This window comes from Anarhichas minor, unplaced genomic scaffold, assembly GCF_050575085.1.
Source record: "Anarhichas minor isolate MPS153535 unplaced genomic scaffold, ASM5057508v1 ptg000002l, whole genome shotgun sequence".
Taxonomy (NCBI): domain Eukaryota; kingdom Metazoa; phylum Chordata; class Actinopteri; order Perciformes; family Anarhichadidae; genus Anarhichas; species Anarhichas minor.
Window position 1 is genome coordinate 535,001 of NW_027466448.1, and position 14,791 is coordinate 549,791.

At 39.3% G+C, this 14,791-nt stretch overlaps 1 protein-coding gene across 1 annotated transcript; it reads right to left on the bottom strand.

Annotated features, from left to right (window-relative positions):
* Positions 1 to 2,173: 2,173 nt before the first annotated feature.
* On the bottom strand, positions 2,174 to 8,910 carry il1b (interleukin 1, beta). The gene is made up of 6 exons (XM_076094230.1): positions 8,806 to 8,910; positions 7,912 to 7,963; positions 6,613 to 6,802; positions 3,524 to 3,700; positions 2,921 to 3,054; positions 2,174 to 2,678 (listed from the first exon to the last, which is right to left on the bottom strand). Exons 1-6 carry the CDS (start codon positions 8,838 to 8,840, stop codon positions 2,454 to 2,456), a joined length of 813 nt encoding a protein of 270 aa, XP_075950345.1. The 5' UTR covers positions 8,841 to 8,910; the 3' UTR covers positions 2,174 to 2,453.
* Positions 8,911 to 14,791: the final 5,881 nt, after the last annotated feature.

Sequence of the window (14,791 nt, forward strand, 5' to 3'; positions counted from 1 at the left end):
TGAAGGATCAGATGAGTTCATAAACCAGTTATTAAACGAGCCATCGGTGCTAAGTTATTAAAGATCGTAGTGTTGATGAGCCTCGACGTTACTGGTGCTTTTTATTAGTACGTTTTTATGTTTCGATGTCATTTATTATCACGCTGCATCTGTTCTCCTGTCTCTGTCGGGATGAGCGCCTCCAACGACACACACACACACACACACACACACACACACACACACACACACACACACACAACTTCACTCAGAAGTGTTATATATTTTATGACCTTTTTTTATTACATGCATTTTACTTCATCAAATAACTGACTTTTTATTTCATAAATTGTGAATTTGATTCAATAAATTTGACTTTCTATCTCAGAATGTTGTGTTTTTATAGAAGTAGTATTTATTATTGGTAAGTATTTATGTCAAAATGGACATCTGAGAGTTCTTTACACATATTTAAGTCAATTCAACGATCTGAATTTATCGGATTCAAGAGATTATTATGTAATGTTGATATTAAGAACATTGTTTGACAACACACTGCCATCATGTGTGTATTTGGGTTAAAGTGTTAACGTGCAGCAACAAAGGAGACAATCAGGTTGAAGAATAAGAAATAAGATGCACAGAGACAGAAGGAGAGAATCTGCAGAGGATGATTGGGGGGGGGTGCACACGAGAGGAGCCCATGTTTGTAGGAAGCAGAGAAACAGGGGCAGCGGCGGGGAGGATCCTACATTAGGAGAGGAAGCATGATCCTGCTGTGAGGCCGAGCTGCTGCTGGGGCTATATTTAGCTTCTGTTGCCATGTGCCGGGAATGTGCGTGGCAGAGGGAGACACACACACACACACACACACACACACACACACACACACACACACACACACACACGTGTGTGTCCCTCTTACTCACACATACTGACACGTGATTATTCTTGTCATCACTATAACTCGAGGAGTGGGGGTTTGTGAAGGTTTTCGTGTGTCCATAAATTATAAAAGCTGCAGAAGATGATTTCAACCTTTTTAAAGACGGTCTGCATCCTCAAAGAAGTGTGCTGCAGGACGGAGCCCCCCCCCCCCCCCCCCCCCCCCCCCCTCCCTCCTCCTCTTCATCACTTGACCTCTTCGGTTTCCATTTTTCTCCCCACTTTAAAGTTAAATGCATTTCGCTCCGTAATCTGCGTGATGTACCCACGACGCAGCGCGGAGCCTCGCGGAGCCTCGGAGCCTCGCAGCGCCTCTGATTGGTGGGGAGGTCGAGGTGGAGGAGACAGCCCGAGGTGTCGCCATGCAAACCCGAGTGGGCTGCACCAATGAGGGGGGAGTCGACGTCCTCTCAACCGCCTCCGATTGGCCGGAGTTTCTTTTAAAGCTGTTTCTTTCTCTCTTTTTTTTGGTGAAGTGCAGATTGACATTTAATTTGGAGCGTGCTGTGAATTTCAGATTACAGGCTGTTATTCATACATATCATTTATAATAACGTTATTCATGTTTCTCTGTGTTACGTGCCGTGTTGTGCCTGTACTGAATGATATTCTGACTTTTTATTTCATAAATTGTGATTTTTATCTAATGATTTTGACTTTTTATCTCAAGAATCTGGCCTTTCATCTCATAATTTAGACTTTTATCGCGTATTTCTGACTTTTCATCTTAACATTCTGACTTGTTATTTGATATATTTTGACTGTCAGCTGATAACTTGCTTTTTAATCTGACAATTAGGATTTTTAATCTCAAAAATGTGGCTTTAATCTCATATTTTTTACTTTTTATCTCATGACTTTGAATTTCTATGTCTACATTTATATTTTCATCTGTGAGTTGTTTACACACAATCTGAATTTATCACACGTTAGAGATTATAATGTTATTTTGAGTCATAACGTTATTTGATGACATCGATCGTCAGTTTTAGCTTCGGCCTCATTAAACTGCGTATTTGACGCATCGGTGAGACAATTTGTTGCAACTGTATGATTTGTAAAAACAAAGATTAACATGTCGTTTATATCCTTCATGGAAACACTTTTAATAAAGTACTAGAGTACCTGAACACACCTGAAATACTTCATCAGAAAACACACAAAATATTCAGACTGATTAAACGCATTACACATTTAAACTTGGTTTAATTGTTTCATGTCTGTTTCAACAAAACACACACGAGACGTATTTATGGAAACAAATTTAACTTTATTTACAATAATAAGCGAACACATTTTGAGGAATATCCTGTTACAACTTTCTCTTTCAAAGGACATTAATTAATTTAGTACAAAACATTTTGTCAGTGAGTAGAAATGTTATAAAGTCAAACTGTTAGTGAATTATTAAAGACAGGACGAGGGAACGTTAGCAGACAGCTGCTCCATCTGGTGGTGAAGCAGAATAAAGGTCAAATATAAATCAGCATATTTCTGCAAACATTCAAACTGTACTCCAGCAACGTGTTCTAGTTTAGTTTAAAGATGTTGAGGCGGCGAGCAGCGTCCACTTCTACTCTTCTACACATCTCCACCGGCTGGTTTTCACCCTCACAGGAAGTGCTGATGAACCAACCGCCACACTTAACGGACTCGAACGTGTTCAGAGAGACTCCCTCAGTTCTCTTGTAGAAGAGGAACCGGTCCATGTCTTCATCGCTGCTGATGTTTTGTAACTTTTGCTTACAGCACTCCTGACACAGATAAACAGGAAATATATCTTATTCATTATTTGATGTATGAAAGCACAGTTCTAACAGTAAAAGGGGGATAAAAGAAGAGATGAAATGTTATTCATTATTAACAAAATGATGATGAGTCAAATATTTAATTTGGTAAGTCAGACTTATGATAAAAAGTCAAATTTACAAGAAAAAGTACAAATTATGAGATAAAAGTCCATAACAGTCGGTGTGTGTGTGTGTGTGTGTGTTACCTCCAGCTTCAGCACAGCTTGTCCGTCCTCCATGGAGCAGCAGATGTGCTGGTTGTTGGTGATGGACAGGAGGACGGTCAGAACGTCTCCAGGTGGGACGCTCGGGTTGAGGTACCTCGCCACTTTAAAACTCACTGATGTACGGAAAACAGAGAGGACAGAGTTTGTTTTGGTACTCGGGTCTTTTACTTCAGTAAAAGTAGAAATACCACAATCCGAAAATACTCCGTTATGACAAGTCCTGCATTCAAAATGTCACTTTAGTAAAAGTACAGAAGTATTATCAGTAAAATGTACTTAAATTATGGAGAATGGCAAGTGTTTTATTTTTATAGAATATTATATTAGTTTTTATCACTTCGAAATCCATATAAGAGTATTTTAATGTTGTAGTTCGTCAATGTGGAGCCACTTTTAGATACTTTGTATACTACTGGGTAGGTGAGTAGTACTGCATCATATCATCAAAGTACATCACGTTTCTGTAAAAATGTATCAAATAAATGTAGTAATAAGTACTATATGTCCTTCTGAAATGTGGTAAAAAGTCGCAGACACTGGAAATACTCAAGTGAAGTAGATTTAGAAATAGTTTTGAGGTACCTTTGCGTTCAGAGTTTCCTCCCTTCAGAGTGATGGCCTGTAGTTTTATGTCTCCGGATGCTTGGACGACTTCTTTCTGTGAAGTGTCACACAGAGTACAAACCTCCCAGCTGCTGATACGCCGGAATCCCCTCTTCAGGTCCGCGGACGAGCTCTCGGTCATCGTGATGATTGTTTCTGTGGAGAGACATGGTGAGAACAGAGCGTCTTATAGAGAGCTGAAGTCATCGCATCCAGGCTACAAAAAGAAGACTGTCCATTCCTCCATCTATCCATCTATCTATCATCCATCTATCATCTATCATCTATCCATCCATCAATCCATCCTTCCATCTATCCATCCATCTATTCATCTATCCATCTATCATCTATCCATCTATCATCTATCCATCTATTCATCTATCCATCTATCATCTATCCATCTATCATCTATCCATCTATTCATCTATCCATCTATTCATCTATCCATCTATCCATCTATCATCTATTCATCTATCATCTATCCATCTATTCATCTATCCATATATTCATCTATCCATCTATCCATCTATCATCTATCCATCTATCATCTATCCATCTATCATCTATCCATCTATTCATCTATCCATCTATCCATCTATCCATCTATCATCTATCCATCTATCATCTATCCATCTATTCATCTATCCATCTATTCATCTATCCATCTATCATCTATCCATCTATCATCTATCCATCTATCATCTATCCATCTATCATCTATCCATCTATCATCTATCCATCTATTCATCTATCCATCTATTCATCTATCCATCTATCCATCTATCATCTATCCATCTATCCATCTATTCATCTATCCATCTATTCATCTATCCATCTATTCATCTATCCATCTATCATCTATCCATCTATCATCTATCCATCTATTCATCTATCCATCTATTCATCTATCCATCTATCATCTATCCATCTATCCATCTATTCATCTATCCATCTATTCATCTATCCATCTATTCATCTATCCATCTATCATCTATCCATCTATCATCTATCCATCTATTCATCTATCCATCTATTCATCTATCCATCTATTCATCTATCCATCTATCCATCTATCATCTATCCATCTATTCATCTATCCATCTATTCATCTATCCATCTATTCATCTATCCATCTATCCATCTATCATCTATCCATCTATCATCTATCCATCTATTCATCTATCCATCTATCCATCTATTCATCTATCCATCTATCCATCTATCATCTATCCATCTATCCATCTATTCATCTATCCATCTATCATCTATCCATCTATCCATCTATCATCTATCCATCTATCATCTATCCATCTATCATCTATCCATCTATCATCTATCCATCTATCATCTATCCATCTATCATCTATCCATCTATTCATCTATCCATCTATCCATCTATCCATCTATCATCTATCCATCTATTCATCTATCCATCTATCCATCTATTCATCTATCCATCTATCATCTATCCATCTATCCATCTATCATCTATTCATCTATCCATCTATCATCTATCCATCTATCATCTATCCATCTATCATCTATTCATCTATCCATCTATCATCTATCCATCTATCATCTATCCATCTATCCATCTATCATCTATCCATCTATTCATCTGTCCATCTATCATCTATCCATCTATTCATCTATCCATCTATCATCTATCCATCTATCATCTATCCATCTATCATCTATCCATCTATCATCTATTCATCCATCTATCATCTATCATCTATCCATCTATTCATCTATCATCTATCCATCTATCATCTATCATCCATCTATCATCTATCCATCTATCCTTCCATCTATCATCCATCCCTCCATCCCTCCATCCATCAGACCCTGCCGCCAGTAAAATGAGAGGTTTTCTAAAGAGACTCCGATGATCGTAAACACTGCCACCTTTGTCTACAGGGGTCGCCAAAATTGACACAAAATGAAAGTTTGTTGTAGTCGTTTTAAAGGTCCAGAGTGTAGGAATGGCGACATCTAGTGGTGGGTTTGCAGATTGCAACCAACTGAAACTTCTACAGTTTGCCAAGCGTGTTGGAGGACTACGGTGGGCGATACTGTCTAGAGTGTAACGGTAAAATATGTTTTAACATGTTCTCTGCATAGACTCTGTAAGAGGAAAGTGCCCGCTGTGACATAAAACATTCCATATAGGGCAATAGCATAAGACGAGAAACATGCAAGCCATATAGGGCAGCGACAGAGAATGAGGCGCCTTCCTGTAATGAAGAGGACATGTACCAGACACTGATGCACACGTATGACTTGTCCCCCACATGTCCCCCCCTTCTTCTCACTGTCTCCTTTGTTTGTAAAGGTATAAATAAGAATGTACGGAGATGATTCTTGGGGGCACTCTCACAGGTTACTGCAATACGTATCTGTGAAACTGCTCTCCTTGCTTGCAACGCAATAAATTGACTTTACACACTTTGATCATTCATCAAGAATCTGTTCATTTGATATTGACTAAAAAACCTTTATACTCTTCTCCCGACTAGTCATAGAAATATTCCACAACAAGAGACAGTTTGTTCATTCTTATTTTCAGGTGATTGGACACGAAATAAAACATATTTATTAATATTATATTCCACTTCTGCCAATAAATACCACACACTGTATCTTTAAGTATCTTTTTGAATGCAGGTCTGTTACTTGTAACGGACTATTTCTACACTGTGGCATTACTACTTTTACTTAAAGGTGCTAGATTTGTATTTCTTCTTGCTTTGTTGACAAAAGCCGGGCCGGCTGCGCTGTTAGCACTGTTAGCTGTCGCCATGTTGAGAGCCGTGTGGAGGCAATTAAAATGCTCTGAATTTCGAGTTCTGCACCTTTTAGGTGAAAGATCTGAATACTTTCCACCTCCGCCCTCGTCTCACAGACTCGCCTCTTCTTTTGAGCCGTTGGCGTTTAACCCGTCAAAGGTCAATGGGATATTGAATGAGGTTTTTCTTACTCTTGGAGCCAAAGGTGCTGGCTACACTTCGGCTCTGGATAACGTTTAATGATGTAAAAAACCAGCGCGTCCCGTCGCCGTTACCCACCGGTCACCAGGCTCTCCATGATGGCGCTGCAGAGCTCGCCATCGCTGAGCCCCCAACCACAGCGAGCTAGAGAGCGATTCATCCTGTTCACCACCATCAGCAGGGTGGTGACAGACTTCAGCGTTTTTAGGTTGTGGGAAACCACGAGATCCAGTCCCTCGTTGAGTCTGATGATCTCCTCCTGAACCTCCTGCGCACACACACACACACACACACACAGAATAGAAACCATCACATCCTGCAGGTGCTTCCCCTAATCTGAGTCACAAAGTTTGACGACTCTTCCACATATCATGTATTTTAACTCTTGCATGTACACACTTCTATTCTCTACAAACTGTAAATCATTAACCTCACATTTAGACTGTTGAGTGATGTATAATCTCTCTAATCACATACAATAGCAATTAATTGACCCGATTAACAAGTGTTTTGTGTTTCTATCCAAAGCCTGATCCAGTTTTTCCTCTTTCAGTTTTAGGAGTCTCATCCTCCCAATTAAATCAATAATTCAATCTTTTAAATATAATGTTTTTGAACCAGGAACTTCAGTATTTGGATGAAGTATCGAGTTAAAAGTAAGAGGTGTATCGGATTAAGTAGTGCGGTGGAAAAAATCCTTTAATGCTAATAATAAAAAGTCTTTTAATGCTAAAATCAAGACTATCAAAAACCAGAGGTTGTCTTTTTAGTATTTATTCTCTGCGCAGAGAAGGTTCAATCATCACAACAGAATGCGTAGTCTCAGTGAGGACGTGTAAAGTGAACACGCTTTTTTCATACAGAAGGGGCAACGGGGGGGGGTCGATGTTACAGACATTTTGGTCTCAGACTGATAGAAACCACAATGAACAACAAACAGCCAGACGACCTTGGCGCTGGAACGTTCTCACACAACACAGTTACAGTTATCTTTGCGAGGGTGAACTCTTCTTCTGCACAACAGAGACACGGGGAAGTTCAACAGAATTCAGAGCAAAAGGACTTATGCATGAATACAATATACTGAGTAGAAATACATACTAATTTACCATTACAGTAGATACATATTTAATCATTATTTATGTAAATATAAGATCAGCAGACGCCCAGTATTAAAGGACATGACCTGGATCCCTATTAAATACATTTAGTGTATTCATACGTACAAACATTCTCATCTCACATACATATATTCTTTATAATATCAGATAAGGACATCTGAAAGTTAGAATACATAAGAGCGAAAATATAGGAATATGAGAGATAGTGAATTATGTTTAGCATATTCTCTAATAAAAATGTAATATATCGTCTTACCGTCATGTTAAAGCAGCGGGATTCACATCCTGTCTCGTCTGAGTCGGATGAGCTGAAATAGAAAACAGATTAATATTAAACAAATACCAAAAACATAAATGTTCTTAATAAGCAGTTACAAGGCTTCTGTTTACCGAGCCCAATCTCCAGTAGTGGAAGAAGTATTCAGATGCTTTACTTCAGCAAAAGTACTAGTTTAATCTACATCAATGCATCATATTCTATAAGATCATCACATGTTTGTAGCGTCTCTGTCCTGTGAGAACCACGTATCTCTATAAAGAACCAACAGCCTGTTTTCAGCTTTGTGACGATGATTTTTATATCTGATCCAAGAGGCTTTTTAAAAGTTTATTTAGCTGGAGAAGCAGTAAACATTCAACATCAACACATAAAGGAACACTTCATCCTTCAGTTTATCACAACAAAATGAAAACTGTCATCTGAGAAGAAACTAAAGCTCTCAGAGAAATGTAGTGAAGTAAAAAGTCCAATATTTACCTCTGAGATGTAGTCAAGGAGAAGTATAAAGTAGCAGAACATGAAAATACACAAGTAAAGTACTTTTTTTTTTTACCATTGCTATTTGTGTAAATGTACATTCCACCGCTGCCAGTTGTCCCAGTTTTTCGCCATGTTGTGTTCAGTAACACTTGTTAGTGAGAAGTGAAACAGTCCGACAGACTGCTGTTTCCGTTTTGGACACATTCACTCTCAATGTAACGCTGAACTCAAGTTCACTAAAATATGTCTCTTCATGCTCTCAGCTTCCCTCAATACTTCAAGTATTTAATTAAAAATCACATTTTTTTTCAGGTTTTTCTCTTGTGATCTTGATATTTCCAATAAGGCATTTTAAATAAAATAATGTAAGTTTAGGCACAAAGAACTCACCTGTCTAAAGCTTGAGATAGATCAAAGTCGCACATCGTCTTGATGTGTTGAAGAAGGCTTGAATTTGAGAAGCCAGTGATTTCGCTGAAGCTTCCAGTTGATAGCCTCGTCCCACCTGCAGGCTGAATGAGCTTCTCAGTCCAAGAGACTCTTTTCACAGCTTCTCAGCTTCCTGATAGTAGGTTGTGGTTTCACACACACACACACACACACACACACACACACACATGACGACATCAGGAACCACATGAAGGTAACTCTTTCCCCGGGCAGATCGAACAAAATACCTTCCACCACTCATTTCTGGCCAATGCGGATTAACAAGACAAACCTGTTGTGATGTTGTAACACGAGACAATAACAAGACAAATTACTCTGAGAGGAAATAATAAAGTTCCTGTTCCTAATCTGGCAATTTGTAGCCGATATATGGTGGTCCAACTTTTATCCAGTAGTTTATTTAATTACAAATTAATTCCCATGTAATGCTACTAGCTACTTCATCTCAGAGGTACATATTGTACTTTTTACTACATTTGTCTGACAGCTTTAATTTCTTCTCAGGTGATTGTTCTTCCCCTTCCTGTTCAGGTAAAACCACGCATCACTTTGTTTATTAGAGGTGTTCATTTCTCCTTTAAAAGCTTCAAAGTTGTTAAAACTCTACAAAGTATCTCATAAACAGTATACTGTGTATCGTGTTGTCTTTATTCCCACAGTAATGTAAATATTCCAGCTTGTACGTCCTTTTAGACACATTTAGCTCGATGTCGTCGGTGTCTGTGGACAATTTTGGATCGCTGCAAGAACCTCAAATGAGGCTTTATGGGTTCAAACAATGTTTGAAATGCTTTTCTCTTGTTTGCAGAAATTGTTATTTTCAATGAAAGCGATTCATACGTTTTACATTCAGCTTGCTGCTTTTAGACACTCACTGCTGCAGGTGAGGTTTTGTGGTTTTGTGGTTTTGTTTTGAATGTGTCTGCCAGTAAACTTCTTTAACCCAGAAAAAACTTTCCCCACGTCGTCCAGTTTCAAGACACGAGGTTCGTTAGTTGGGGGGGGGGGGGGGGGGGGGGGGTGGAATTGTAAAAAAAAAAAAAAAAAGTGCTTTAAAAACATGTGCCGTCACAGATACAAAAATACAAACCGCCTTTTGATGGGGAATATTGTGGTGACAAAAAAAAAGACCCAGCGAACACGAGATGACAAGATGTTTGCAGACCCGTCAGGGATTTATTCAACCTGTTGTACTTGAAGTATTTCAGTGTTCTGCTGTTCTACTAAGTCTCAGAGAGAAATGTTGTACTTTTTACTCCACTACATTTTAGTGACTTTACAGATTCAGATTATTAATAAAAGATATAAATCTAGACTCGGTATCAAATGTCCCAGAAAAAGATGACTAAGCCAACATCTCTGACCTTCTTCTGTTTCTGCTGAGAATAGAGTGACAGTGGTTAAATTAGTCAATTTTTGGAATATGATTAAATCAAGGCAAATAGGTGCCATGGCGTCTTAAGAGTGCCCCCACCTCTGCATTTTAACACCTACAAGCATGAGGGGGGGAAACAAACTGCAGCGTAGTTTCCACGGCAGGAAGTCAGCTTTATTACAGATGAATTTCAGTAAAAAGGAAGAAGAAAAATTTAAATAAAAAAAAGAATCCATGAACATCATGTTAACATTTTTCCGAGAGTGGGCAATTAGACATCTTGCTTGTAGAACCTATATCAATAATTTGTTTACTTTGTACTCTGTATGTATGTGGTACCAGGATACACTTTGGGTCAAAAGGTAACTTTAGAGATAAAATCTCTTTGATTATTGTTCATTTCCTCCAAAAAACTCTTATTTAAGCAAAGTCCCAGAGTCAAGGGACAAGAGTCCCTCTTTCCTGAATACACGTTTCTGGATTATTGCTGTAAAATGTACGTAATGTTATGTGTTTCTGGTAATAACAGATTGTGTTTGCACTTGGACTAATATAAGCAAATAGATGTATAAAATAGAAGGGCAACATTTCAAAGTCTTTATTATAGCAGGAGATGAATGACAGACCAGTAATACTACACAGCATACTGACCTAGTTAGACCAGTAATACTACACAGCATACTGACCTAGTTAGACCAGTAATACTACACAGCATACTGACCTAGTTAGACCAGTAATACTACACAGCATACTGACCTAGTTAGACCAGTAATACTACACAGCATACTGACCTAGTTGTCTGACAAGAAGCCGAACGCTGCTGTGGATGTTCCTCTGGCAGGAAGTGGTGCACATGATACGCAGAGAAGGGCACGTTGTTGTTGAATGCACATGAAAGAGAGGCGATTCTGTCATTGTTAAGATTGTCAAGCCAGCTGTGTGTAACACGGTGACCAAAAGCTGACAAAACTTGTCAACATCGTGAAAATCATGAAGCTTCTTCAGAAACACGTCTACACCTCGTCCTCTAAACCTGGAAAAACTGATTTTTGTGAAAAAAAATGTAAGTTGATATAGCAAACAGTTATTTATTTATTTAGGGTTTAACAAAAGAGCACTCCAATGATTTATGAAGTCGGGGAGATTTAAGAGACAGATTATACTGATAATAGTCCCTTATTGATCATCTTTATTGTTTACATTTTGTTTTATTTGTACTCTATACTATATATATTTTCACTCTTTCACATTTTGTTGTATCTGCACAACAATGTCCCTCTTAATAAAGTTTGATATTTTCTTGGATCATTGTCCAAAAACACTTTCTTCTTACTCGCACAACTTTACTGACGTTCCAAACAAATAATAAATAAGAACTTGAATGTCGGACTTCAGTTCCAAAACCGAACAGCAACAAAAACACAATCTACACTCACAAAAGAAAAAAGGGTTTACTCAACAACGAGGAATAAAATGCTGCTTTGTAACATGGCAAATAAATGATACATATCTCTAGGCAATACATACATATGTACATGTGTCGTAGTGTACACAACAATTTTATAATCAAACAAATCAGTTTCAACATACAAGTTCACAAGTCACCTGTCACTCAGAGCTAAAAGCAGAAGTGGGGCACCAATGTCACCGGCTGCTTTCTCTCAATTCTACTTTTACTCAGTTGATAATGTTCCGCTTTTGTTAACATGTTGGAAATGTAAAACAAACAAAAAGCACAACACCATTACATGTACTCAGTGTTTACACATACACTTTAATGTAACACCTTTATGAGAGTGTCACTACAAATGTTACACTTACAACGTAATTGGCATCATAGAAGTCGACTTTATGGCATAAAGGTGTAGCTAACAATGTGGCCTCCAAGTCTGATATTAATAACCAGACTGACCAACACTACTACCATCATAGAGCAGTTCATGTGTTGTGTGTCTTCTATCCTATTCCACTAATCTCCTCCAAACTTGCCCCCCCCCCCCAAAAAAACGTTCAGTGGGTCGGCCTTTGCATGGTTTACTATCGGTGTTTTAATCATCTCTCTTCATTTTGCACTTTTAATGTTAAATAAAAACTCAAAAGCGGAACTACTGTCACCCGGAACTACGTTTTCCACCGGACCAATCAAAGTTGCTACAATCTACCGGAAGTGCAACAGAAGACGGAGACGCCGAAGAAAAACAGCGCTCATTTTTAAATCATGTCTAAAAAGAGAAGCGCACGTCACAGTCGTTACGTCGTGAGTTGAGAATGTCGGGCGGAAGTTCATCTCCAGAGAAGTCCGGTAAGAAATCTGAACGTTAGCGTTAGCATGCTAAGTACAGGACCTAGCTAGCTTACGTTAGCCTAGCATCCGTGTGTAACGCTATTTGCGGTCCGTGCTGTTTTACCGTGCAAATGGTCCGATCCAAGATATAGAAAGTATTTAATAATATAATAATAATAATAATAATAATAATAATAAATAGTATGTATAATAAATAAAAATTAAATATCAATAAAAAAATTAAAATGCTAAATAATACAATCCGATTTTATTTAAACATATTAATTGTGTTTGTTTTTTGCAACTAGTTCACAATTGTGATTATGCTTAATGCCATGGTGTCCAATGTAACCGTCTGTTTGGCCTTTCCTTTCTATTTAAAGTACAAAGCTATCTGATAAATCTTACAGTAACAACATTAACAGTTATTAAAGTTAAGTTACTGCTGTTACCACTCCGACGGCCCGCCCGCGGCCGTCGGAGTGGTAACAGGTAACAGTGTGTAGTGTACATCTGTGTCATGTACACAACTGCTATGTAAAAGGTATTTTCCAACATAACTTCAGTTCACATGTACGTTTTTCCGGTCTCTGGATCTGCATTGGCTGCATTGTGCCGTTTAGATTGACACCTCATTTGACCTATTAGGAGCTTCCATGTCCTCTCCACAGCCTAGAATAGCCAATGAGAGTCCGCGTTGAAGGACAGTGCCCGCCCCTCTTCTTTCGTGTAACGCTCGAGCCAATTGCAACCGATCGTTCTGATGACTCACGCTTCGTATAGCCAATGAAATTTCGAAAACAACGCTCTACAGCTTCAGTGGGAAGATTTAAATCCCAAACCAGGAAGTTACTGCGCAACAGCGAGAGTCTGCAGCCAGTTCCTCGTGCGTCAAAGACGGAAAGTGTGCGTTTTGAGACTTTTTGAGACTTTAGTAAAGAATAACTGCGAAACGCTCGGAGAAAACAACTTATTCGATGCAAGAAGAGATGGAATTGTGTCTTCGGCGGGATAGTGACGAGCCTGGAGATGAAGAATCAGATGAAGGGAGCGAAATGTCGTTTGCCTCAGAGACAGAGTTGCTGGACGGAGGAGACATTACTCTCGACAAGTAAGTATTTTATATTATATAACTTATAAATTACTGTATTTCGACATAAATAAGCTTTAGTTTGAATTATGAAGACACATTTTGTAGAATGTCTGCTGACCTGTTGGGGGGGAGGTGTGTGTTTCATTACCCCTTTGTTTCACTGTGTGTGTGTGTGTGTGTGTGTGTGTGTGTGTGTGTGTGTGTGTGTGTGTGTGTGTGTGTGTGTGTGTGTGTGTGTGTGTGTGTGTGTGTGTGTGTGTGTGTGTGTGTGTGTGTGTGTGTGTGTTGCATTGTGTGAACTGCTGACATGTGAGGCAGCGAGCTGTGAACGAGTAGAATGCAGAAAAGATGGAAACATTTTGTCTAGTTTTGTAAATGACTAACTGTTATGTCTTTATTTTCACACAATAGGCAATCGTCTGATGTAGATTCAGATCAGGAGCCGGATACTTTGCGCCCAGTCAGCAAGCGGCCACATAGAGTGGAGCAGCAGGACAGCACCTCATCAGGGGAGGAGCCCCATCCCCCGACTCCCCAGAGAGGTTCTGCCAGCAGAAGAAGACCAAGAGGCAGAGCACGGGGGAGGAGAGGGACAGGCACCGGCAGTAGCAGCAGTCAAGACGGCACATCTGGAGAGAGATGGAATGATATTGACATTCCAGACATAACTCCACCACAGCCCACCTTCAGACCCACCCGCTCATCAGGACCCCAGCTCACACGTACCGCTACGTACACAGCCCTGCAGCTTTTCAAACTCTATTTTACAAACTCTGTTTTACAGACAATAATTCAAAACACTAATGACTTTGGCTCGACTCACTACTCGTCACCCTCCAACCCGTGGATTGATGTGACATTGCAGGACATGTTTTCATTCATGTCCTTGATCGTCTACATGGGGGTACTGAAATGCTCTTGGTTTACTGATTACTGGCGAGGGGGTAAACTGTACAGCTTGCCGTTCCCGAGGCGGGTAATGACTGGTAAGAAGTTCCTCAGGGTCTGCCAGTCCCTTCACCTCAGTAGCTCGGTGGCAGATGCTGCTAACGAGCAGAGGAGAGGCACAGCAGCCTTCGATCGGCTCTGCAAAATAAAGCCACTCTACGAGGAGATAAGGGAAGCCTGCAAAAGGAACTATCACCCTAGCCAGGAAATTGCCATCGATGAGCGA